The sequence below is a fragment of the Coregonus lavaretus genome (genome assembly GCF_964263955.1).
Source record: "Coregonus lavaretus genome assembly, chromosome: 19".
Lineage (NCBI taxonomy): Eukaryota > Metazoa > Chordata > Actinopteri > Salmoniformes > Salmonidae > Coregonus > Coregonus lavaretus.
Genome location: NC_140006.1, coordinates 35,206,691 through 35,230,172, shown reverse-complemented (window position 1 = coordinate 35,230,172; position 23,482 = coordinate 35,206,691). Strand labels below are relative to the sequence as shown.

Sequence of the window (23,482 nt, the reverse complement as noted above, 5' to 3'; positions counted from 1 at the left end):
AAAGGGACCAGGACGACTGATCCGTGTAAAGGAAAGAATGAATGGGGCCATGTATCGTGAGATTTTGAGTGAAAACTTCCATCAGCAAGGGCATTGAAGATGAAACGTGGCTGGGTCTTTCAGCATGATAATGATCCCAAACACACCGCCCGGGCAACGAAGGAGTGGCTTCGTAAGAAGCATTTCAAGGTCCTGGAGTGGCCTAGCCAGTCTCCAGATCTCAACCCCATAGAAAATCTGGAGGGAGTTGAAAGTCTGTGTTGCCCAGCGACAGCCCCAAAACATCACTGCTCTAGAGGAGATCTGCATGGAGGAATGGGCCAAAATACCAGCAACAGTGTGTGAAAACCTTGTGAAGACTTACAGAAAACGTTTGACCTGTGTCATTGCCAACAAAGGGTATATAACAAAGTATTGAGAAACTTTTGTTATTGACCAAATACTTATTTTCCACCATAATTTGCAAATAAATTCATAAAAAATCCTACAATGTGATTTTCAGGATTTTTTTCTCTCTCATTTTGTCTGTCATAGTGTCACGGAATCTGCCGAGGCTGCTCCTCCTCCTTGCTCGGGCAGGTTTTGGCGGTCGTCGTCCCCGGAGTACTAGCTGCCACCGTTGTATGTTTCATGTTCGTTTGGTTTTGTCTTGATGTTGTACACCTGTTTCTAGTTAGTGCTCATTAGTGTCCTATTTAGTTCTCGTTGTGTGTGTCAGGTGTTGTGTGTGATTACGCTTCTGTTTGGTGTTCTGTGCTACGTGTTTCTCTCCGTTGTTTTGGAGAGGTTTTCGCACATGTTAGTGCGCCTTTATTTCGCCTCCGGGCCTGTTGTGCTCGTGTACTACGTGAATATTTCACTAAAGTCTTTTGGACTTAGTTTCTGCGTCCTACGCTTGATTCCTGCACCACACCCACCTTCAGCACCCGTGACACATAGTTGGCGTGTACCTATGATGAAAATTACAGGCCTCTCTCATCTTTTTAAGTGGGAGAACTTGCACAATTGGTGGCTGACTAAATACCTTTTCCCCCCACTGTATTAATGCCAAAATAACATGCAAAACAGGCAAGCCAAAAAAAAAAAGATATATATATATATATATACAGTGGGAAGATCAAGTATTTGATACACTGCCGATTTTGCAGGTTTTCCTACTTACAAAGCATGTAGAGGTCTGTAATTTTTATCATAGGTACACTTCAACTGTGAGAGACAAAATCTAAAACAAAAATCCAGAAAATCACATTGTATGATTTGTAAGTAATTAATTTGCATTTTATTGCATGACATAAGTATTTGATACATCAGAAAAGCAGAACTTAATATTTGGTACAGAAACCTTTGTTTTCAATTACAGAGATCATACGTTTCCTGTAGGTCTTGACCAGGTTTGCATACACTGCAGCAGGGATTTTGGCACTGAGGGAAGGAGGTTGTTGGCCAAGATCTCGCGATACATGGCCCCATCCATCCTCCCCTCAATACGGTGCAGTCGTCCTGTCCCCTTTGCAGAAAAGCATCCCCAAAGAATGATGTTTCCACCTCCATGCTTCACGGTTGGGATGGTGTTCTTGGGGTTGTACTCATCTTTCTTCTTCCTCCAAACACGGCGAGTGGAGTTTAGACCAAAAGGCTATATTTTTGTCTCATCAGACCACATGACCTTCTCCCATTCCTCCCTTGGATCATCCAGATGGTCATTGGCAAACTTCAGACGAGCATGGACATGCGCTGGCTTGAGCAGGGGGACCTTGCGTGCGCTGCAGGATTTTAATCCATGACGGTGTAGTGCGTTACTAATGGTTTTCTTTGAGACTGTGGTCCCAGCTCTCTTCAGGTCATTGACCAGGTCCTGCCGTGTAGTTCTGGGTTGATCCCTCACCTTTCTCATGATCATTGATGCCCCATGAGGTGAGATCTTGCATGGAGCCCCAGACTGAGGGTGATTGACCGTCATCTTGAACTTCTTCCATTTTCTAATAATTGCGCCAACAGTTGTTGCCTTCTCACCAAGCTGCTTGCCTATTGTCCTGTAGCCCATCCCTGATGTCCTTACACAGCTCTCTGGTCTTGGCCATTGTGGAGAGGTTGGAGTCTGTTTGATTGAGTGTGTGGACAGGTGTCTTTTATACAGGTAACGAGTTCAAACAGGTGCAGTTAATACAGGTAATGAGTGGAGAACAGGAGGGCTTCTTAAAGAACAACTAACAGGTATGTGAGAGCCGGAATTCTTACTGGTTGGTAGGTGATCAAATATTATGTCATGCAATAAAATGCAAATTAATTACTTAAAAATCATACAATGTGATTTTCTGGATTTTTGTTTTAGATTCCGTCTCTCACAGTTGAAGTGTACCTATGATAAAAATGACAGACCTCTACATGCTTTGTAAGTAGGAAAACCTGCAAAATCGGCAGTGTATCAAATACTTGTTCTCCCCACTGTATATATATATTATTATTTTTTGCTAAAAATGTGGGGCTCAAAACAAGTGGGGCTCTGCCCACCTGCCTTGAATGACGGGTCGCCACTGCATACAACTGACCTAAACGTTTGGAAATGATAAGTTAACGTTCTCATCCATAGCCTTAAAACGCATCTCAGGTGCAAGTGCACTGTTTAGCTCACATCTGACGGCTGGGGGGCATTTAGGATGTACTGCGGATCGCTAAAATATTCTAATGATTATGATCACACTATACCAAAAATGATTTGGTATGGTTTAGAAACCTGGGAACCAAGCTTGAGTTATCAGTGTGGCTCTATCCCCTGGACATGTTGAAATATCTTCACGCCTATAATAAAAACATTCAGGCTTCTGTAATAACTGTGAATTTATTGAAAAAAAAGTTGGAATTACAGGGGGCAGTTTGGAAAAAATCCTGTCTGAATCGTCCTCTGGAATAATGGACATTCTGGAGTAATAAATACATAACAAACGTTCTCTAGTAATACTAGTCCTGTGCAAATAGGGCTTATGTGTTACTAATTATAAACTGGGTCATTCGAGCCCTGAATACTGATTGGCCGAAAGCCATGGTATATCAGACCATATACCACATGTATGACAAAAAAAAGAAACTTTTTATATTGGCCATATACCGTGGTATACTGGCCATATACCACAAACCTGAGGTGCCTTATTGCTATTATAAACTGGTTACCAATGTAATTAGAACGTAAAAAGTTTTGTTTTTTTTGTCATACATGTGGTATATGGTCTGATATACCCTGAGGTGCCTTATTGCTTAAATATACCACTCAAAACAGGAAAATAAGTGGAAAAAATCTAAATGATGAGTGTCTTTGACGTCTTTGCTAGTGGAAGCAAAAGGAGAATACTGTAAGTAATAATTCAATGTCTAGACAGCTGGTTCACTACAGAAGAGAAGAAAAGTGATATAGAGCTGAGTCATTGTTTTTGTAATCTATTTTACCAAGAGCTGTATGTGTGGATTCCTTCCACTTCCATACATCGCATGTACTGTATACAATCACACAAATACATAATCTCAATGTTCAAATGCATACTCAAAGAAGCATTCTGACATAATAATCTATATTTCTTAACAATATTAGTGCATCAAGAATGACAATTCAATTTACGTGGACTTATTCTTTGAGTTTATTGCCAATGAAATTAGTTAAAACACATAAACAACACTAATTTTAAAAAGCAAATAGCAGTTACATTTTTATGTTTAAAAAAATTAGCCCATTTTCTAAACACATAAATTCACAAACATATTGTCCAGTCCTTGTGATGACCATTTCTTTATCAGTAATTGATACTTGCAAACAACCTGGTTAGTCTACCTGCACAACAGGAGCCCATTACTTTAATTTATATCAACCATTATCTATCTATACACTACAGGTTTACAAAGAGAGATTTCAAACACATTCAAACTGTTCATGAATCATTGTAACTCCTGGCCCACTTCTTGAATACGTCTCAGCATGCCAGTAAACTATCTATTATACAGTGTATTCAGAAAGTATTCAGACCCCTTCCCTTTTTCCACATTTTGTTACGTTACAGCCTTATTCTAAAATTGATTAAATAAATGTTTTCCCTCAATCTACACAAAATACCCCATAATGACAAAGCGAAAACAGGTTTTTATAAATGTTTGCAAATGTATAAAAAATAAATAAAATAAAATACCTTATTTACATAAGTATTCAGACCGTTTGCTATGAGACTCGAAATTGAGTCTCATAGCAAATTGAGTCTCATATATACAATATTCAGATCCCTTGACTTCTTCCACATTTTGTTACGTTACAGCCTTATTCTAAAATTAATTAAATAGTTTTTTTCCCTCATCAAATCTACACACAATACCACATAATGGCAGAGCAAACACAGATGTAGAAATTTTTGCAAATGTATTAAAAATATAAAACTGAAATATCACATTTACATAAGTATTCAGACCCTTTACTCAGTACTTTGTTGAAGCACCTTTGTCAGCGATTACAGCCTCGAGTCTTCTTGGGTATGACGCTACAAGCTTGGCACACCTGTATTTGGGGTGTTTCTCCCATTCTTCTCAGCAGATCCTCTCAAGCTCAGGTTGGATGGGGAGCGTCGCTGCACAGCTATTTTCAGGTCTCTCCAGAGATGTTCGATCAGGTCCGGGCTCTGGCTGGGCCACTCAAGGACATTCAGAGACTTTCCAGAAGCCACTCCTGCGTTGTCTTGGCTGTGTGCTTAGGGTCATTGTCCAGTTGGAAGGTAAACTTTCACCCCAGTCTACGGTCCTGAGCGCCCTGGAGCGGGTTTTCATCAAGGATCTCTCTGTACTTAGATCTGTTCATCTTTCCATCGATCTTGACTAGTCTCCCAGTCCTTGCCACTGAAAAACATCCCCCACAGCATGATGCTGCCACCCCCATGCTTCACCATAGGGATGGTGCTAGGTTTCCTCCAGGCGTGACGCTTGGCATTCAGGCCAAAGAGTTCAATCTTGGTTTCATCAGACCAAAGAATCTTGTTTCTCATGGTCTGAGAGTCCTTTATGTGCCTTTTAGCAAACTCCAAGCGGGTTGTCATGTGCCTTTTAATGAGGAGTGGCTTCCGTCTGGCCACTCTTCCATAAAGGCCTGATTGGTGGAGTGCTGCAGAGATGGTTGTCCTTCTGGAAGGTTCTCCCATCTCCACAGAGGAACTCTAGAGCTCTGTCAGAGTGACCATCGGGTTCTTGGTCACCTCCCTGACCAAGGCCCTTCTCCCCCGATTGCTCAGTTTGGCTGGGCGGCCAGCTCTAGGAAGAGTCTTGGTGGTTCCAAACTTATTCCATTTAAGTATGATGGAGGCCACTGTGTTCTTGTGGACCTTCAATGGTACCCTTCTCCAGATCTGTGCCTCGACACAATCCTGTCTCAGAGCTCTATGGACAATTCCTTCAACCTCATGGCTTGGTTTTTGCTTTGACATGCACTGTCAACTTATATAGACAGGTGTGTGCCTTTCCAAATCATGTCCAATCAATTGAATTTACCACAGGTGGACTCCAATCAAGTTGTAGAAACATGTCAAGGATGATGAATGGAAACAGGATGCACCGGAGCTCAATTTAGAGTCTCATAGCAAAGGGTCTGAATACTTATGTAAATAAGGTATTTCTGTTTTATATACAGTGGAGAGAACAAGTATTTGATACACTGCCGATTTTGCAGGTTTTCCTACATAATTTGCAAATAAATTCATTAAAAATCCTACAATGTGATTTTCTGGATTCTTTTTTCTCAGTTTGTCTGTCATAGTTGACGTGTACCCATGATGAAAATTACAGGCCTCTCTCATCTTTTTAAGTGGGAGAACTTGCACAATTGGTGGCTGACTAAATACTTTTTCCCCCCACTGTAAGTATTTGATCACCTACCAACCAGTAAGAATTCCGGCTCTCACAGACCTGTTAGTTTTTCTTTAAGAAGCCCTCCTGTTCTCCACTCATTACCTGTATTAACTGCACCTGTTTGAACTTGTTACCTGTATAAAAGACACCTGTCCACACACTCAATCAAATAGACTCCAACCTCTCCACAATGGCCAAGACCAGAGAGCTGTGTAAGGACATCAGGGATAAAATTGTAGACCTGCACAAGGCTGGGATGGGCTACAGGACAATAGGCAAGCAGCTTGGTGAGACGGCAACAACTGTTGGCGCAATTATTAGAAAATGGAAGAAGTTCAAGATGACGGTCAATCACCCTTTGTCTGGGGCTCCATGCAAGATCTCACCTCGTGGGGCATCAATGATCATGAGGAAGGTGAGGGATCAGCCCAGAACTACACGGCAGGACCTGGTCAATGACCTGAAGAGAGCTGGGACCACAGTCTCAAAGAAAACCATTAGTAACACACTATGCGGTCATGGATTAAAATCCTGCAGCGCACGCAAGGTCCCCCTGCTCAAGCCAGTGTATGTCCAGGCCCGTCTGAAGTTTGCCAATGACCATCTGGATGATCCAGAGGAGGAATGGGAGAAGGTCATGTGGTCTGATGAGACAAAAATATAGCTTTTTGGTCTAAACTCCACTCGCCGTGTTTGGAGGAAGAAGAAGGATGAGTACAACCCCAAGAACACCATCCCAACCGTGAAGCATGGAGGTGGAAACATCATTCTTTGGGGATGCTTTTCTGCAAAGGGGACAGGACGACTGCACCGTATTGAGGGGAGGATGGATGGGGCCATGTATCGCGAGATCTTGGCCAACAACCTCCTTCCCTCAGTAAGAGCATTGAAGATGGGTCGTGGCTGGGTCTTCCAGCATGACAACGACCCGAAACACACAGCCAGGGCAACTAAGGAGTGGCTCCGTAAGAAGCATCTCAAGGTCCGGAGTGGCCTAGCCAGTCTCCAGACCTGAACCTAATGGAAAATCTTTGGAGGGAGCTGAAAGTCCGTATTGCCCAGCGACAGCCCCGAAACCTGAAGGATCTGGAGAAGGTCTGTATGGAGGAGTGGGCCAAAATCCCTGCTGCAGTGTATGCAAACCTGGTCAAGACCTACAGGAAACGTATGATCTCTGTAATTGAAAACAAAGGTTTCTGTACCAAATATTAAGTTCTGCTTTTCTGATGTATCAAATACTTATGTCATGCAATAAAATGCAAATTAATTACTTAAAAATCATACAATGTGATTTTCTGGATTTTTGTTTTAGATTTTGTCTCTCACAGTTGAAGTGTACCTATGATAAAAATTACAGACCTCTACATGCTTTGTAAGTAGGAAAACCTGCAAAATCGGCAGTGTATCAAATACTTGTTCTCCCCACTGTATATATATTTTTTAGCAAACATTTCTAAAAACCTGTTTTCGCTTTGTCATTATGAGGTATTTTGTTTAGATTCATGAGGAATTTGTTTTATTTAATCCATTATAGAATAAGGCTGTAACGTAACAAAATGTGGAAAGAGTCAAGGGGTCTTAATACTTTCTGAATGAACTGTAAATAAGGGGTTAACCATTCTACAGGTATGGGTTCACTCAGTTGCATGACACAGTTAGTGGCAGAGTAGCTAAAAGCAACCCAAAGGAAGAGGTTCTTTGTGAGACACCATCTATGGAATAGAGCCATCCCAACATGGAATGTGTGTGTAATGAGCTTCCTGTGTATTGCGTGCCCATTTCAACCTGCAGCCTGCCAGCCTCAGAGAAATTCTAGGTTTGCTCAACTCCCCACACGTCTCTTCACCCTCACATCACGCCATTCAGCCAGGACTTCCCCTGGATGAGTGAGCTTACACTCCTCCCCAGCCATCCCCTGCTTCTCTCCCACTGGGTAAAACAGGGGGAAAGGAGGGGAGGAGAGTGCCAACATTCCATCATCCCTTCCCCCACTTCTCTTCTACAGTGTAGAGGAGGGAGGAGGGAGAAGAGGAGGGAGGGAGGAGGAGGACGGAGGGAGGAACTGAGAGCGAGGTCTCCATTGTGTAAATGCTGTGAATAGCGCGCTTGCTTAGGGAGAGTGTGGGGGCCAATAGAATTTCACCAATTGCCTCACAGAAGGAGAGTTTTTAGAGGTGGTGCTGTGGACCGGCAACCCTGAGCTCCTAGTTAGTATAGTGGTAAGTATCCCCTCCTGTCACGCGGGGGCCAGGAGACTGGGGTTCAATTCCCAGACGGGGAGAGTGCTCCTTTTTCAGACCCTGCAGTGGCATAAAAGGAGAGTACAGGCACAGTGTGACAAAGAAAACATGCTATTACCCCATCTGGGTTGCCCTAAACCTCAGCAATGTTGCCACGATAAAGCAAAAGACCAAACACCCTTCCCCCTGTATGTATGGAACAAAATACAAATAAATAGATCAATAGGGAACGAGAGACCGGTAAAGATAGTTAGAATGGTATAAAGAAAATATCCTTTGTAAGGAGTCCTTCTATTTAAACTACAGATATTTCAAGTTTGGATCTGCAGCAAATACGTGAGTCAGTAAAAGCCATTTTAGAAGTAAATGTTCATCCCTTGCCAATGCCACGCCTTGACTGACCCCTGCCAGGAATACTTTACATCACTAGGCAGGCCTTCACATAAATATGTATTCACAGGCATGATCTCTCTTCTCTCCTCTGCCTGCTGCATGAAGGGATGGTGTGTGTGTGCCCATGTGTGCATGTGTGTGTATGTTTGAGTGTGTGTATGTGTGAGTGTGTGTGTGTGTGTGAGTGAGCGAGCGAGCCGTTTAAAGATCAACCACACCACCCAGATGCCAGGCCAGGAATGTACAGAACAAGGTGTGCTGCATCCTGTCTCCCAAACAACACAGTCATACGAGCTCAAAAGAAGAGGCAGCATAGTTGCTTTAAGTCAGCCTGGTCTCAGATCAGTTTGTGCTGTCTTTCTAACTCCCATGGCCATTGTTGTGAGTTGGCAAGATATCACAAACAGATCTGAGACCAGGTTAGCTTGAAGTGAGGCTCATATCCCATTCAAACAGCGACATGCCTTGCAGCTACAAGGATAGGTTGGTTACCATTCTTATCTGTTCTTTGAGCTGTAATGTTTTGTTCTATCAAAAAACTTAACCTCCAGATCTTGTCATGGATATAGAAAGGTGTCTCTGGTGGAGTTATATAGGAAGCTTAGCTGAGCTGACGTCCCGTTTCAAGAACTTCTTGTTTTCAATCTCGTTGAGTGAGATGGAGACAGAGCAGCGTGAGGGGTTCTCCTGTCTCTGGGTGATGCTGTCCATTATCGCATCCTTGATCACCTACAGCAGAGAGAGAAAGGGAAAGAGATGGGAGTGAGGGGGAGAGAGAGGGGGCGAGAGGGGAGAGAGGGAAAGAGATGGGAGTGAAGGGGAGAGAGAGGGAGAGAGAGAGACCAACATAAGAAGATGACAGAGGAAACAGAACAGAGAAAATACAGTACTGAAAATAGAGATCATACACCACATACTACAGGCTAATAATAAACACATGTATATCACATTCTGGCCCTCCATCACAGCAGCAGTTACACACTGTCAACAACACCAGCCTGTGGTGAGACACATACATAGAGATTACTTGATGGGGAAATGGGAAAGTGACATTTTGTCCCAGATTTTTTCACTCTAGTGTTCCATTTGTACATGTGCATTTGCGGGGCACAACAAAAAATAAACCAAGCCAAGCATCATACAAGTTAGACCTATAGATAAATAGGCACATATTTCATTCCAGTGCAGGCTTGTGTTCCATTTTTTATTTTTATTTTTATTATTTGAGGACACGAGTACTCTAAATAAAATCATGCAAGTACTCGAACAGCCCAAAAATGTAAAATGCCCATCACTATGTGTGTGTGCGTGCATGCCTGCATGCATATGTGTGTGTATGTGCATTTGCTTGTTTGTGTGTGTGTGAGACCCGTACCTCGATGTTGTTGAGCGTGTTGAACTCCATGAGGTCGTGGAGGCGGGTGAAGGCCTGGTTGGAGTACTGAAAGTTGAACGTGGAGTATGGACTCTCTGGGTCATCGAAGACATCAAAGTCACCAAACTCCTTCTCTTTGTCCGTCTCTCGAGGGACTCCTGATGGGCAATACAAAAAGAAGAGTGGGTGTTGTTATTTTTATGCACATATAATCTTTACAACTCACTCACAAAGCCCTTCTAAAATACAATCAGAAAGACAGTTATGAAACAACAAAGAATGACAGAGGTGACTGGCTTATGTCAGTAAATGCATTCCAGCGTCTGTGTAGAGATGACGAAACAATGGCAGATACTGAAACGGAAAGATAGAGTGGAATTGGTAGAGAATAAAATCTCAAAGATAATATTCTGCTGAAAGTAAACTAAGAGACAGGGGGAGAAAGAGAGTGGCATGCTACATGTTTAAACAACACTGTCCTACAATAGGTTAGAATTCTGCAATAGGTTGGAATTTGTTTATCAGATAGTGGGCCATATCCCATAGAGATGGAATGAATAACCTGTCAATACCTAAAATACCCTTTTTAAGTCATGAGATAAGTCTTTACAGTAAGGAAAGGGAAAGTGGGATACCTAGTCAAGTAATACTTAAGTTGATAACAAGACAGTGAGGTTTAGATCCGAGAAGCCGTTTTATCTGATGAGCAGTTACTGTGGAGGTGTAGATATGTGATGTGAGAAAGTTAAATTTTAACAGCAGACTAAACATTCCTTAGAGACAACAGTTTAATTTGGTAACCAGTTTATAAAAGCAATAAGGCACCACGGGGGTTTGTGGTATATGGCCAATGTACCACGGCTAAGGGCTGTCTCCAGGCACTCCGCATTGCGTCGTGCATAAGAACAGCCCTTAGCCGTGGTATTTTGGCCATATACCACAACCCCTCGTGCCTTATTGCATAAATAGCCCTCCCGCCCCTTCCACGTATACTGTAGGTCTATGTCCCAATAAACATGAGTTGTTTCCTCTTACGTCTTTTCCCTAGTGATCGGGAAAGGTCAAAATGAAGCCACCAGTGGGATTTCACCTAGCTACCATGACAACATCCACCAATTCTGACCAAAATCCTATTCATGGAATAGAGGAAGAAGATGAAGCCATTGCAGTCATTAATGTAGCAATAGACAGATGGGTTGTTTAGCAACAAAACCGATGTGTGTCACAACCCTTGGGGCAAAACAGACGTGGTTGGCTCGAAATCAAAGGATTGTTGACAACATGTAAGCTATATTTCCTCTCCAAATGTTTACAAAAAACATAAATACATTTGCACAATGAGCACTTGCTGTCTCTCAAATACATTGTTAAAATTGTTGGTTAGCTAGCTAGCGAATTTTAGCCATATCAGTATTGTTTTTATTTTTTTTATTTAACCTTTATTTAACCAGGTAGGCCAGTTGAGAACAAGTTCTCATTTACAACTGCGACCTGGCCAAGACAAAGCAAAGCAGTGCGATAAAAACAACAACAACACAGAGTTACATATTGGACAAACAAAAACGTACAGTCAATAACACAATAGAAAAATAGAAAATCTATATACAGTGTGTGCAAATGTAGTAAGTTATAGAGGTAAGGCAATAAATAGGCCAGAGTGCAAAATAATTACAATTTAGTATTAACACTGGAGTGATAGATGTGCAGAAGATGATGTGCAAATAGAGATACTGGAGTGCAAATTAGCAAAATAAATAACAATATGGGGATGAGGTAGTTGGGTGGGCTAATTACAGATGGGCTGTGTACAGGTGCAGTGATCGTTAAGCTGCTCTGACAACTGATGCTTAAAGTTAGTGAGGGAGATAAGAGTCTCCAGCTTCAGAGATTTGTGCAGTTCGTTCCAGTCATTGGCAGCAGAGAACTGGAAGGAATGGCGGCCAAAGGAGGTGTTGGCTTTGGTGATGACCAGTGAGATATACCTGCTGGAGCGCATACTACAGAGGGTAGTGCGTACGGCCCAGTACATCACTGGGGCAAAGCTCCCTGCCATCCAGGACCTCTATACCAGGCGGTGTCAGAGGAAGGCCCTCAAAATTGTCAAAGACTCCAGCCACCCTAGTCATAGACTGTTCTCTCTGCTACCGCACGGCAAGCGGTACCGGAGTGCCAAGTCTAGGTCCAAAAGACTTCTCAACAGCTTCTACCCCCAAGCCATAAGACTCCTGAACAGCTAATCATGGCTACCTGGACTATTTGCACTGCCCCCCCACCCCATCCTTTTTACGCTGCTGCTACTCTGTTAAGTATTTATGCATAGTCACTTTAACTCTACCCACATGTACATATTACCTCAACTACCTCAACTAGCCGGTGCCCCCGCACATTGACTATGCAACGGTACCCCCCTTTATATATAGCCTCCCTACTGTCACTTTATTTTACTGTATATATAGCCTCCCTACTGTCACTTTATTTTACTTCTGCTCTTTTTTTCTCAACACTTTTTTGTTGTTGTTTTATTCTTACTTTTTTGTTTAAAATAAATGCACTGTTGGTTAAGGGCTGTAAGTAAGCATTTCACTGTAATGTCTGCACCTGTTGTATTCGGCGCATGTGACCAATAAAATTTGATTTGATTTGATTTTTTTTGATTTGTTGTGAGGGCCAGCCAACGAGAGCATACAGGTCACAATGGTGGGTAGTATATGGGGCTTTGGTGACAAAACGGATGGCACTGTGATAGACTACATCCAATTTGCTGAGTAGAGTGTTGGAGGCTATTTTGTAAATGACATCGCCGATGTCAAGGATTGGTAGGATAGTCAGTTTTACGAGGGCATGTTTGGCAGCATGAGTGAAGGAGGCTTTGTTGCGAAATAAGCCGATTAATATTCTAAGTCAGACCCGCCGAGAGTAGTGATTCTAGTCGGGCGGGCGGGTGCAAGCAGCGTTCGATTGAAGAGCATGCATTTAGTTTTACTAGCGTTTAAGAGCAACTGGAGGCTACGGAAGGAGTTTTGTATGGCATTGAAGCTCGTTTGGAGGTTTGTTAACACAGTGTCCAATGAAGGGCCAGATGTATACAAAATGGTGTCGTCTGCGTAGAGGTGGATCTGAGAGTCACCAGCAGCAAGAGCGACATCATTGATATACGCAGAGAATAGAGTCGGCCCGAGAATTGAACCCTGTGGCACCCCCATAGAGACTGCCAGAGGTCCAGACAACAGGCCCTCCGATTTGACACATTGAACTCTATCTAAGAAGTAGTTGATGAACCACGCGAGGCAGTCATTTGAGAAACCAAGGCTATTTAGTCTGCCAATAAGAATGCGGTGATTGACAGAGTCGAAAGCCTTGGCCAGGTCGATGAAGACGGCTGCACAGTACTGTCTTTTATCGATCGCGGTTATAATAGACAAATAGACGTGACATAATAGCCATAAGAACGCTAAATAGTTAATTCAATGGTTACCATCTGCACTGACCCTATCTTGCACTGATTCTATGCACACTCACAATACTTAAATTAACAAAAATATAAACAAAACACGTAAAATGTTGATCCAATGTTTCATGAGCTGAAATAAAAGATCCCAGAAATGTTCCATACGCACGAAAAGCTTATTTCTCTCAAATCTTGAGCACAAATTTGTTTGTTTACATCCCTGTTAGTGAGCATATCTCCTTTGCCAAGATAATCCATTCACCTGACAGGTGTGGCATATCAAGAAGCTAATTAAACAGCATGCTCATTACACAGGTGCACCTTGTGCTGGGGACAATAAAAGGCCACTCTAAAATGTGCAGTTTTGTCACACAACACAATGCCACAGATGTCTCAAGTTTTGAGGGAGCGTGCAGTAGGCATGCTGCCTGCAGGAATCTCCACCAGAGCTGTTGCCAGATAATGTAATGTTAATTCCTCCAATGTCGCTTTAGAGAATTTGGCAGTGCGTCCAACCGGCCTCACAACCGCAGACCAAGTGTAACCACGCCAGCCCAGGACCTCCACATCCGGCTTCTTCACCTGCGGGATCGTCTGAGACCAGCCTCCTGGACAGCTGATGAAACTGAGGAGTATTTCTGACTGTAAAAAAACCCTTTGTGTGGAAAAACTCATTCTGATTGGCTGGGCCTGGGTCCCAAGTGGGTGGTCCTATTCCCTCCCAGTTGAAGTCAGAAGTTTACATACAGTGGGGAAGAAAATTATTTAGTCAGCCACCAATTGTGCAAGTTCTCCCACTTAAAAAGATGAGAGGCCTGTAATTTTCATCATAGGTACACGTCAACTATGACAGACAAAATTAGGAAAAAAAATTCTGAAAATCACATTGTAGGATTTTTAATGAATTTATTTGCAAATTATGGTGGAAAATAAGTATTTGGTCAATAACAAAAGTTTCTCAATACTTTGTTATATACCCTTTGTTGGCAATGACACAGGTCAAACGTTTTCTGTAAGTCTTCACAAGGTTTTCACACACTGTTGCTGGTATTTTGGCCCATTCCTCCATGCAGATCTCCTCTAGAGCAGTGATGTTTTGGGGCTGTCGCTGGGCAACACGGACTTTCAACTCCCTCCAAAGATTTTCTATGGGGTTGAGATCTGGAGACTGGCTAGGCCACTCCAGGACCTTGAAATGCTTCTTACGAAGCCACTCCTTCGTTGCCCGGGCGGTGTGTTTGGGATCATTGTCATGCTGAAAGACCCAGCCACGTTTCATCTTCAATGCCCTTGCTGATAGAAGGAGGTTTTCACTCAAAATCTCACGATACATGGCCCCATTCATTCTTTCCTTTACACGGATCAGTCGTCCTGGTCCCTTTGCAGAAAAACAGCCCCAAAGCATGATGTTTCCACCCATTTTGCATTTACATTTTACATTATTTAGCAGACGCTCTTATCCAGAGCGACTTACAGTTAGTGCATACATAATTCTTTTTTTTTTTTTTTTTTTTTTTTCTTACTGGCCCCCCGTGGGAATCGAACCCACAACCCTGGCGTTGCAAACGCCATGCTCTACCAACTGAGCTACCTCCCTGCCGGCCATTCCCTCCCCTACCCTGGACGACGCTGGGCCAATTGTGCGCCGCCCCATTGGTCTCCCGGTTGCAGCCGGCAGGGAGTTCTATTTTGATTTCATCTGACATTCTCCCAATCCTCTTCTGGATCATCCAAATGCACTCTAGCAAACTTCAGACGGGCCTGGACATGTACTGGCTTAAGCAGGGGGACACGTCTGGCACTGCAGGATTTGAGTCCCTGGCGGCGTAGTGTGTTACTGATGGTAGGCTTTGTTACTTTGGTCCCAGCTCTCTGCAGGTCATTCACTAGGTCCCCCCGTGTGGTTCTGGGATTTTTGCTCACCGTTCTTGTGATCATTTTGACCCCATGGGGTGAGATCTTGCGTGGAGCCCCAGATCGAGGGAGATTATCAGTGGTCTTGTATGTCTTCCATTTCCTAATAATTGCTCCCACAGTTGATTTCTTCAAACCAAGCTGCTTACCTATTGCAGATTCAGTCTTCCCAGCCTGGTGCAGGTCTACAATTTTGTTTCTGGTGTCCTTTGACAGCTCTTTGGTCTTGGCCATAGTGGAGTTTGGAGTGTGACTGTTTGAGGTTGTGGACAGGTGTCTTTTATACTGATAACAAGTTCAAACAGGTGCCATTAATACAGGTAACGAGTGGAGGACAGAGGAGCCTCTTAACCCTCCCGTTGTCCTAGGGTCAAAATGACCCGCCACTGTGTTGAACCAACTTTATTTAATTTTTATATTTTTTGGATCTTTTGTGAGAAGGAGGCAGTGATACTTTCTTTAAAGTCTCACTGCTTCCTTCTCACAAATGATCCCAAAAATATAAAAATTAAATAAAGTTGGTTCAACACAGTGGCGGGTCATTTTGACCCTAGGACAACGGGAGGGAAGAAGTTACAGGTCTGTGAGAGCCAGAAATCTTGCTTGTTTGTAGGTGACCAAATACTTATTTTCCACCATAATTTGCAAATAAATTCATTAAAAATCCTACAATGTGATTTTCTGGATATTTTTTGCTCAATTTGTCTGTCATAGTTGACGTGTACCTATGATGAAAATTACAGGCCTCTCTCATCTTTTTAAGTGTGAGAACTTGCACAATTGGTGGCTGACTAAATACTTTTTTTCCCCACTGTACACACTCACTCACTCACACACACACTACACCAACACTCTAATACACAACCCACACACATTTGCATACACTATTTACGCACACACCACACACACACCGACAACACAAACACACACACATGCACACACATAACACACACATCATATGCTGCTGCTACTCTGTTCTTTATTTTACTCATATTATTATCTATCCTGATGTCTAGTCACTTTACCCTGCCTTTATGTACACATCTACCTCAAATACCTCATACCCCTGCACATTGATCTGGTACTGGTACTCCCATTATATAGCTTAATTATTGTGTATTTTATTCCTTGTGTTACTATTTTTCTATTTATAATTATTTGTTTAACTCTGCATTGTTGGGAACGGCTCGTAAGCAAGCATTTCACGTTAAAGTCTACACCCGTTGCATGTGACAAATACAATTTGTCACATGCATCAATAACAAGAGACAACTAGCTGAAACGAGCAGCCTACGATTTCCCCGAATGGCAGTTTCTTGTCATTGTTGCTAGTTATCTGACAGTCTAGAATCATAACAACACACGGCCTTCTGCCTCCACACATTGTTTTTGGGACGTCTTCAGGCAACCCGGCCTATAGATCATAGCTAGGACCTTCAATTTTTCACAACCATCTAAGCTCACCAGGAAAAACTCTGTGCCAAAGTTATAGCCTGTAACACAGTATTACACCTTCTAGTTTATGGGCCTAAAACTAAGGCCTAGGGTACGTCCAAAATGGCACCCATTTCCCTATATAGTGCGCTACTTTTGGCCATATGGCTCTGTTCAAAAGTAGTGTACTATATTGGGAATAGGATGCCATTTCAGATGCACCCTAGAGTTTTCCCTGATCCTACAGCCATACAGTAGTATCCCAGTTTCACCAGTCCTCACCGGGAGCTTTGAATTCCCTGAAGTTGATGTTGGCCAGTACAAAATGGATGACGGTGGGGCAGCACCTGTCTTCCTTGCGGGGTTTGAAGACATAACACTCCTTGAGGCCCTCACGGTCAAACACTTTGGGGTCGATCTTTGGGAAGGGCAGCTTGTTCATGCGAGCCCATTTCTCAGCTAGCAGGAGCTCCTGACACACACAGAACAGTAGATTGAAGAACAAACAGTCAATAAACGGACAGTTGTAAAAAATGGTATGTCATATAGATTTACTACATTCTCAAATGTTTTTGTAAAACAGAGTAAATATTGGTCTAAATATATTGTTGTGCAGAGAGCTAAAATTGGCTTGTATATCCAATCCATTGTGTATCACGTTGTATAACATGAGTCAAATGCAATGGAGTTTCACATGTTGTTAATGGCTACTGTTTATACAAGGACTTATACATAGCTAGATATGATCGCCTCGTCAACCTGATAGCTAGTGAGGTGAGAGACAGTAACACCATCAGTGCTTTTCACAAGCATTCTCTTGTCAGAGGAGGCTGGTTTGATGTTGATGATGTGTTTTCTTATATACCAAATAAGTCAGATATTGTTGTGGGGGGAGGCCGGAGGGAGGTGCTCATTTTGGAAGTGGGTTGTTCTTTTGACTCCTACATGGAGCAGGCCTTTGCTGGCAAGTTGCTGAAATACCAGCACCTAAACAGCCTCGGTTATCAATGCAAACTTGAAGTGTGGATATTTGGCAGTCTCTGCCATGTACAGTGCATTTGGAAAGTATTCAGACCCTTTGACTTTTTCCACATTTTGTTACGTTACAGCCTTATTCTAAAATTGATTAAATTGTTTTTTCCCCTCATCAATCTACACACAATACCCCATAATGACAAAGCAAAAACACGTTTTTAGGATTTGGGGCAAATATATTAGAAATACAAACTGAAATATCACATTTACCTAAGTATTCAGACCCTTTACTCAGTACTTTGTTGAAGCACCTTTGGCAGCGATTACAGTCTCGAGTCTTCTTGGGTATGACGCTACAAGCTTGGCACACCTGTATTTGGAGAGTTTCTCCCATTCTTCTCTGCAGATCCTCTCAAGCTCTGTCAGGTTGGATGGGGAGCGTTGCTGCACAGCTATTTTCAGGTCTCTCCAGAGATGTTCGATTAGGTTTAAGTCCGGGATCTGGCTGTGCCACTCAAGGACATTCAGAGACTTGTCCCGAAGCCACTCCTGCGTTGTCAGGTCGTTTTCCTGTTGGAACGTGAATCTTCGCCCCAGTCTGAGGTCCTGAGCGCTTCATCAAGGATCAAGGCTTCATCAAGGATCGCTCTGTACTTTGCTCGGTTCATCTTTCCATCGATTCTGACTAGTCTCCCAGTCCCTGCCGCTGAAAAATATCGCCACAGCATGATGCTTCCACCACCATGCTTCACCGTAGGGATGGTGCCAGGTTTCCTCCAGACGTGAAGCTTGGCATTCAGGCCAAAGAGTTCAATCTTGGTTTCATCAGACCCGAGAATCTTGTTTCTCATGGTCTGAGAGTCCTTTAGGTGCCTTTTGGCAAACTGTCATTTGCCTTTTACTGAGGAGTGGCTTCCACTCTACCATAAAGTCCTGATTTGGTGGAGTGCTGCAGAGATGGTTGTCCTTCTGGAAGGTTCTCCCATCTCCACACAGAGGAACTCTAGAGCTCTGTCAGAGTTACCATCGGGTTCTTGGTCACCTCTCCGACCAAGGCCCTTCACCCCCGATTGCTCAGTTTGGCCGGGCGGCCAGGAAGAGTCTTGGTGGTTCCAAACTTCTTAAATTTAAGAATGATGGAGGGCACTGTGTTCTTGGGGACCTTCAATGCTGCTGACATTTTTTGGCACCCTTCCCCAGATCTGTGCCTCGACACAATCCTGTCTCGGAGCACTACAGACAAATCCTTCAACCTCATGGCTTGGTTTTTGCTCTGACATGCACTGTCAACTCTGGGACCTTATATAGACAGGTGTGTGCCTTTCCAAATCATGTCCAATCAATTGAATTTACCACAGGTGGACTCCAATCAAGTTGTAGAAACATCTCAAGGATGATCAATGGAAACAGGACGCACCTGAGCTCAATTTCGAGTCTCATAGCAAAGGGTCTGAATACTTATGTAAATAAGGTATTTATGTTTTTAAAAACCTGTTTTCACTTTGTCATTATGGGGTATTGTGTGTAGATTGATGAGATGTTTTAATTTTTTTAATCCATTTTAGAATAAGGCTGTAACGTAACAAAATGTGGAAAAAGGGAAGGTGTCTGAATACTTTCCAAATGCACTGTATAGGCTGACAGTACGTGGCCTTCAGATTGCAGGCCTGCATAGGACAAAGGCAAAGCAGATAGCGAGGTACTGCTCCGTGTCAGCGGTCATCGGCAGCCCTGCTGCGTTTAGAAGAAGGTGCTTTCTGTATCCATAAGTGTCCCTATATCCATGACCTATGAAATGTTTGACTGTAATGTGATTTGTGGATTCGAATAAAGTATTTTAAATGTGTGTGTGTGTGCAGTATGTTTGTATATACAGTGTGTGTGTGTGTGTGTCTGAATGTGTGTGCGTTGCTCACCTTAAAGGGTGGGCTGGAGTCACTGGGGCGGGCTGAGAAGTCGAAGGAGATGATGAGGTCGACGCCACGCTGCGGCCGCAGGATGAGGGGGTACGGGAGGTTATAGGTCAGACCACTGTCCACTATGTGGATCTTCTTACTCTTTACGTCCAGCGGCTCGTAGATGCGGTCAAACTCATTTGGGTCTGAGGGAGACCGCGGGAAGGAGACAATAAAGCAAAACATGTCATCATCTATCAAATCAATCAACCATTCTCACAAATAGTCTATAATAGTAATTCAAAGCCTTGATTTGATAGTTGATGTATTGCTTTACCCATCCACATAGAGATGGGTTAATGGGTCTGAACAGTCTAACAGGTTTCCAATCTTAGACAATCATGGTGATAGACTTATTACAGACATTCGGCTGTTAACCCGCCGCCCCCACCCACTCGGACCCCCTTTAAACTGATCTCAGACCTGTGACGGCGTCCTGTTCCTCCTCCAGGTTGTGGTGTGTGTATGATCCGTTGTTGAAGGGGGAGAAAGGCATGGAGGAGTTGAGGTTGAGCCCCAGCATGAAGTTGTGCACCTTGCCCGCTCTGCCCTCACGGGAGTTGAAGAGAGTAGACTCCCCCACCAGGGAGGTGAACATCCTGCTAGTCCAGCTGGCCTGGGCACTACGCTGGAGCTCTTCCTCTGCCTCCTGGTTCTCTGTTCCACCCGCTGGAGGGGAGGATGGAGGAGAGGGGGATGAGGAGAGGGGGTGAAATGGGGAAAGGATGTTGCTACCAAAGCCCCAAGACACCCAACACACACCCCACACCTTTCTATCTCGTAGACCGTAAACATGCATGCACACAATTATTTTACCTTTTCTTGGCTCGTCCTCATTTTCCTGCGTCTCCTCACCCACAATGTGCTGAGGCTTTATTTGCTCTGAAAAACAGTGACACAACAACATTCATGTGAAAACCAAACCCACACACTGTCTCTAACTTAATATTTTCACTGTACTTGTGCATGTGACAATAAAATTTGAACTAACTCACTATCCACAGTATGAGCTTGCTGACTAGACTACCACATCCAGTCAGTTTCTAACTTTTCTGTATATTGGTGTGACTATGAACTACCATGGAGTTCTCAGTGAATGTGCTTACTAACCTCAGCAAGATATTAAAGTGCCATTAGAGTTGCTTTCACATTAGGTCTGGAAGAAACGCACACACACACACACACACCGGGGTTTCTGTTATCCGGTAAAAGTCGGCTTTTGGACAATAAATAAATAAAAAGCCGATAAATAGAACTGGCGCCAGCCAATTGTCCAGGAGAAGACAAAAATCCTATTGCAAAATAATGCTTTATAGCCTATTAAATTGGTAATTGAAGCGCATTTGCCATTCAAGTGTATATACAGTGAGGGAAAAAAGTATTTGATCCCCTGCTGATTTTGTACGTTTGCCCACTGACAAAGAAATGATCAGTCCATAGGTAGGTTTATTTTAACAGTGTGAGACAGAATAACAACAAAAAAATCCAGAAAAACACATGTCAAAAATGTTAGAAATTGATTGCATTTTAATGAGGGAAGTAAGTATTTGATCGCCTCTCAATCAGAAAGATTTCTGGCTCCCAGGTGTCTTTTATACAGGTAACGAGCTGAGATTAGGAGCACACTCTTAAAGGGAGTGCTCCTAATCTCAGTTTGTTACCTGTATAAAAGACACCTGTCCACAGAAGCAATCAATCAATCAGATTCCAAACTCTCCACCATGGCCAAGACCAAAGAGCTCTCCAAGGATGTCAGGGACAAGATTGTAGACCTATACAAGGCTGGAATGGGCTACAAGACCATCGCCAAGCAGCTTGGTGAGAAGGTGACAACAGTTGGTGCGATTACTCGCAAATGGAAGAAACACAAAAGAGCTGTCAATCTCCCTCGGCCTGGGGCTCCATGCAAGATCTCACCTCGTGGAGTTGCAATGATCATGAGAACGGTGGGGAATCAGCCCAGAACTACACAGGAGGATCTTGCCAATGATCTCAAGGCAGCTGGGACCATAGTCACCAAGAAAACAATTGGTAACACACTAAGCCGTGAAGGACTGAAATCCTGCAGCGCCCGCAAGGTCCCCCTGCTCAAGAAAGCACATATACAGGGCCGTCTGAAGTTTGCCAATGAACATCTGAATGATTCAGAGGAAAACTGGGTGAAAGTGTTGTGGTCAGATGAAACCAAAATCGAGCTCTTTCGCATTAACTCAACTTGCCGTGTTTAGAGGAGGAGGAATGCTGCCTATGACCCCAAGAACACCATCCCCACCGTCAAACATGGAGGTGGAAACATTATGCTTTGGGGGTGTTTTTCTGCTAAGGGGACAGGACAACTTCACCGCATCAAATGGACGATGGACGAGGCCATGTACCGTAAAATCTTGGTTGAGAACCTCCTTCCCTCAGCCAGGGAATTGAAAATGGGTCGTGGATGGGTATTCCAGCATGACAATGACCCAAAACACACGGCCAAGACAACAAAGGAGTGGCTCAAGAAGAAGCACATTAAGGTCCTGGAGTGGCCTAGCCAGTCTCCAGACCTTAATCCCATAGAAAATCTGTGGAGAGAGCTAAAGGTTCGAGTTGCCAAACGTCAGCCTCGAAACCTTAATGACTTGGAGAAGATCTGCAAAGAGGAGTGGAACAAAATCCCTCCTGAGATGTGTGCAAACCTGGTGGCCAACTACAAGAAATGTCTGACCTCTGTGATTTCCAACAAGGGTTTTGCCACCAAGTACTAAGTCATGTTTTGCAGAGGGGTCAAATACTTATTTCCCTCATTAAAATGCAAATCAATTCATAAAATTTTTGACATGCGTTTTTCTGGATTTTTTTGTTGTTATTCTGTCTCTCACTGTTCAAATAAACCTACCATTAAAATTATGGACTGATCATGTCTTTGTCAGTGGGCAAACGTACAAAATCAGCAGGGGATCAAATACTTTTTTGCCTCACTGTAGGCAACGGTAGGCAGGCTTCAGCATGTAACACACCACTTTGCAATGAGCTGGAGGCAGTATGCATTTTGAAAACATAGGCTATACTTAATTGTTTGAAACCTGAACGTTTTACTACATGAGGCATGTCTTACCTTGCTTCAAAGTAAAATCCGACCATAGAAACATGGAGGAAATTATTTTATAAAGACTTCCATATGCCATTGAAACCAGTAGCCTATTTCTCTCATGTTCTATTGGTTTTCAAATAAACTTTCTTTCATTGTCCAGTAGCCAAAGGCACAACCCTAGTCATATTAGCAACCCATGCTAGATCTCCCCTCTTTCTAATTTCTAACAGATATTTTGATCTCGGTCAGATGAAACCGCTCGCATGTGCAGTGAGCTTTTGACAACAGTGTTTTCCTGCTAACTGCATTATGGAACCAACATTCACATGTAGCCTAATCCCTTGTGCACATTGCTGTGCTTATAATGTGAAGAAATAATAGTTGATCAACATTTTAAGCTAAACGTTCTGATCTGTTGCATCAGCCTCATTGTTTAAAAAAAAATGTAGCCTAGGCCTACTGCAGGCGTGTCAAACTCAATCCATGGAGGGCCTAGTGTCTGCGGGTTTTTGGTTTTTCCTTTCAATTAAGACTTAGACAACCAGGTGAGGGGAGTTCCTTAGTAATTAGTGACCTTTAATTAATCAATCAAGTACAAGGGAGGAGCGAAGACCCACAGACACTCGGCCCTCCGTGGAATGAATTTGACACCTGAGGCCTACTGGTTGTATGAATTTGGGATCTATCGTCCAACAACTGTCCCAGAGTCTGTTTGGAATTGGCCATGCTTGCTGTTTGGGGTTTTAGGCTGGGTTTCTGTATAGCACTTTGTGACATCTGCTGATGTAAAAAAGGCTTTATAAATAACAT

At 43.2% G+C, this 23,482-nt stretch overlaps 1 protein-coding gene across 1 annotated transcript in view; it reads right to left on the bottom strand.

Moving 5' to 3' along the window:
* Nucleotides 1-9,089: 9,089 nt before the first annotated feature.
* The window catches only part of LOC311146372 (cytosolic phospholipase A2-like), a gene marked incomplete at both ends in the record, with an annotated part of 38,045 nt that continues 23,652 nt past the window's right edge, over nucleotides 9,090-23,482 (bottom strand). The window contains 6 exons of the mRNA XM_084182858.1: nucleotides 9,090-9,230; nucleotides 9,877-10,034; nucleotides 16,955-17,144; nucleotides 19,564-19,748; nucleotides 20,026-20,271; nucleotides 20,419-20,484. Of these exons, the coding sequence (XP_084038984.1) occupies nucleotides 9,090-9,230; nucleotides 9,877-10,034; nucleotides 16,955-17,144; nucleotides 19,564-19,748; nucleotides 20,026-20,271; nucleotides 20,419-20,484 (986 nt within the window). The remainder of the gene's footprint in view (nucleotides 9,231-9,876; nucleotides 10,035-16,954; nucleotides 17,145-19,563; nucleotides 19,749-20,025; nucleotides 20,272-20,418; nucleotides 20,485-23,482) is intronic.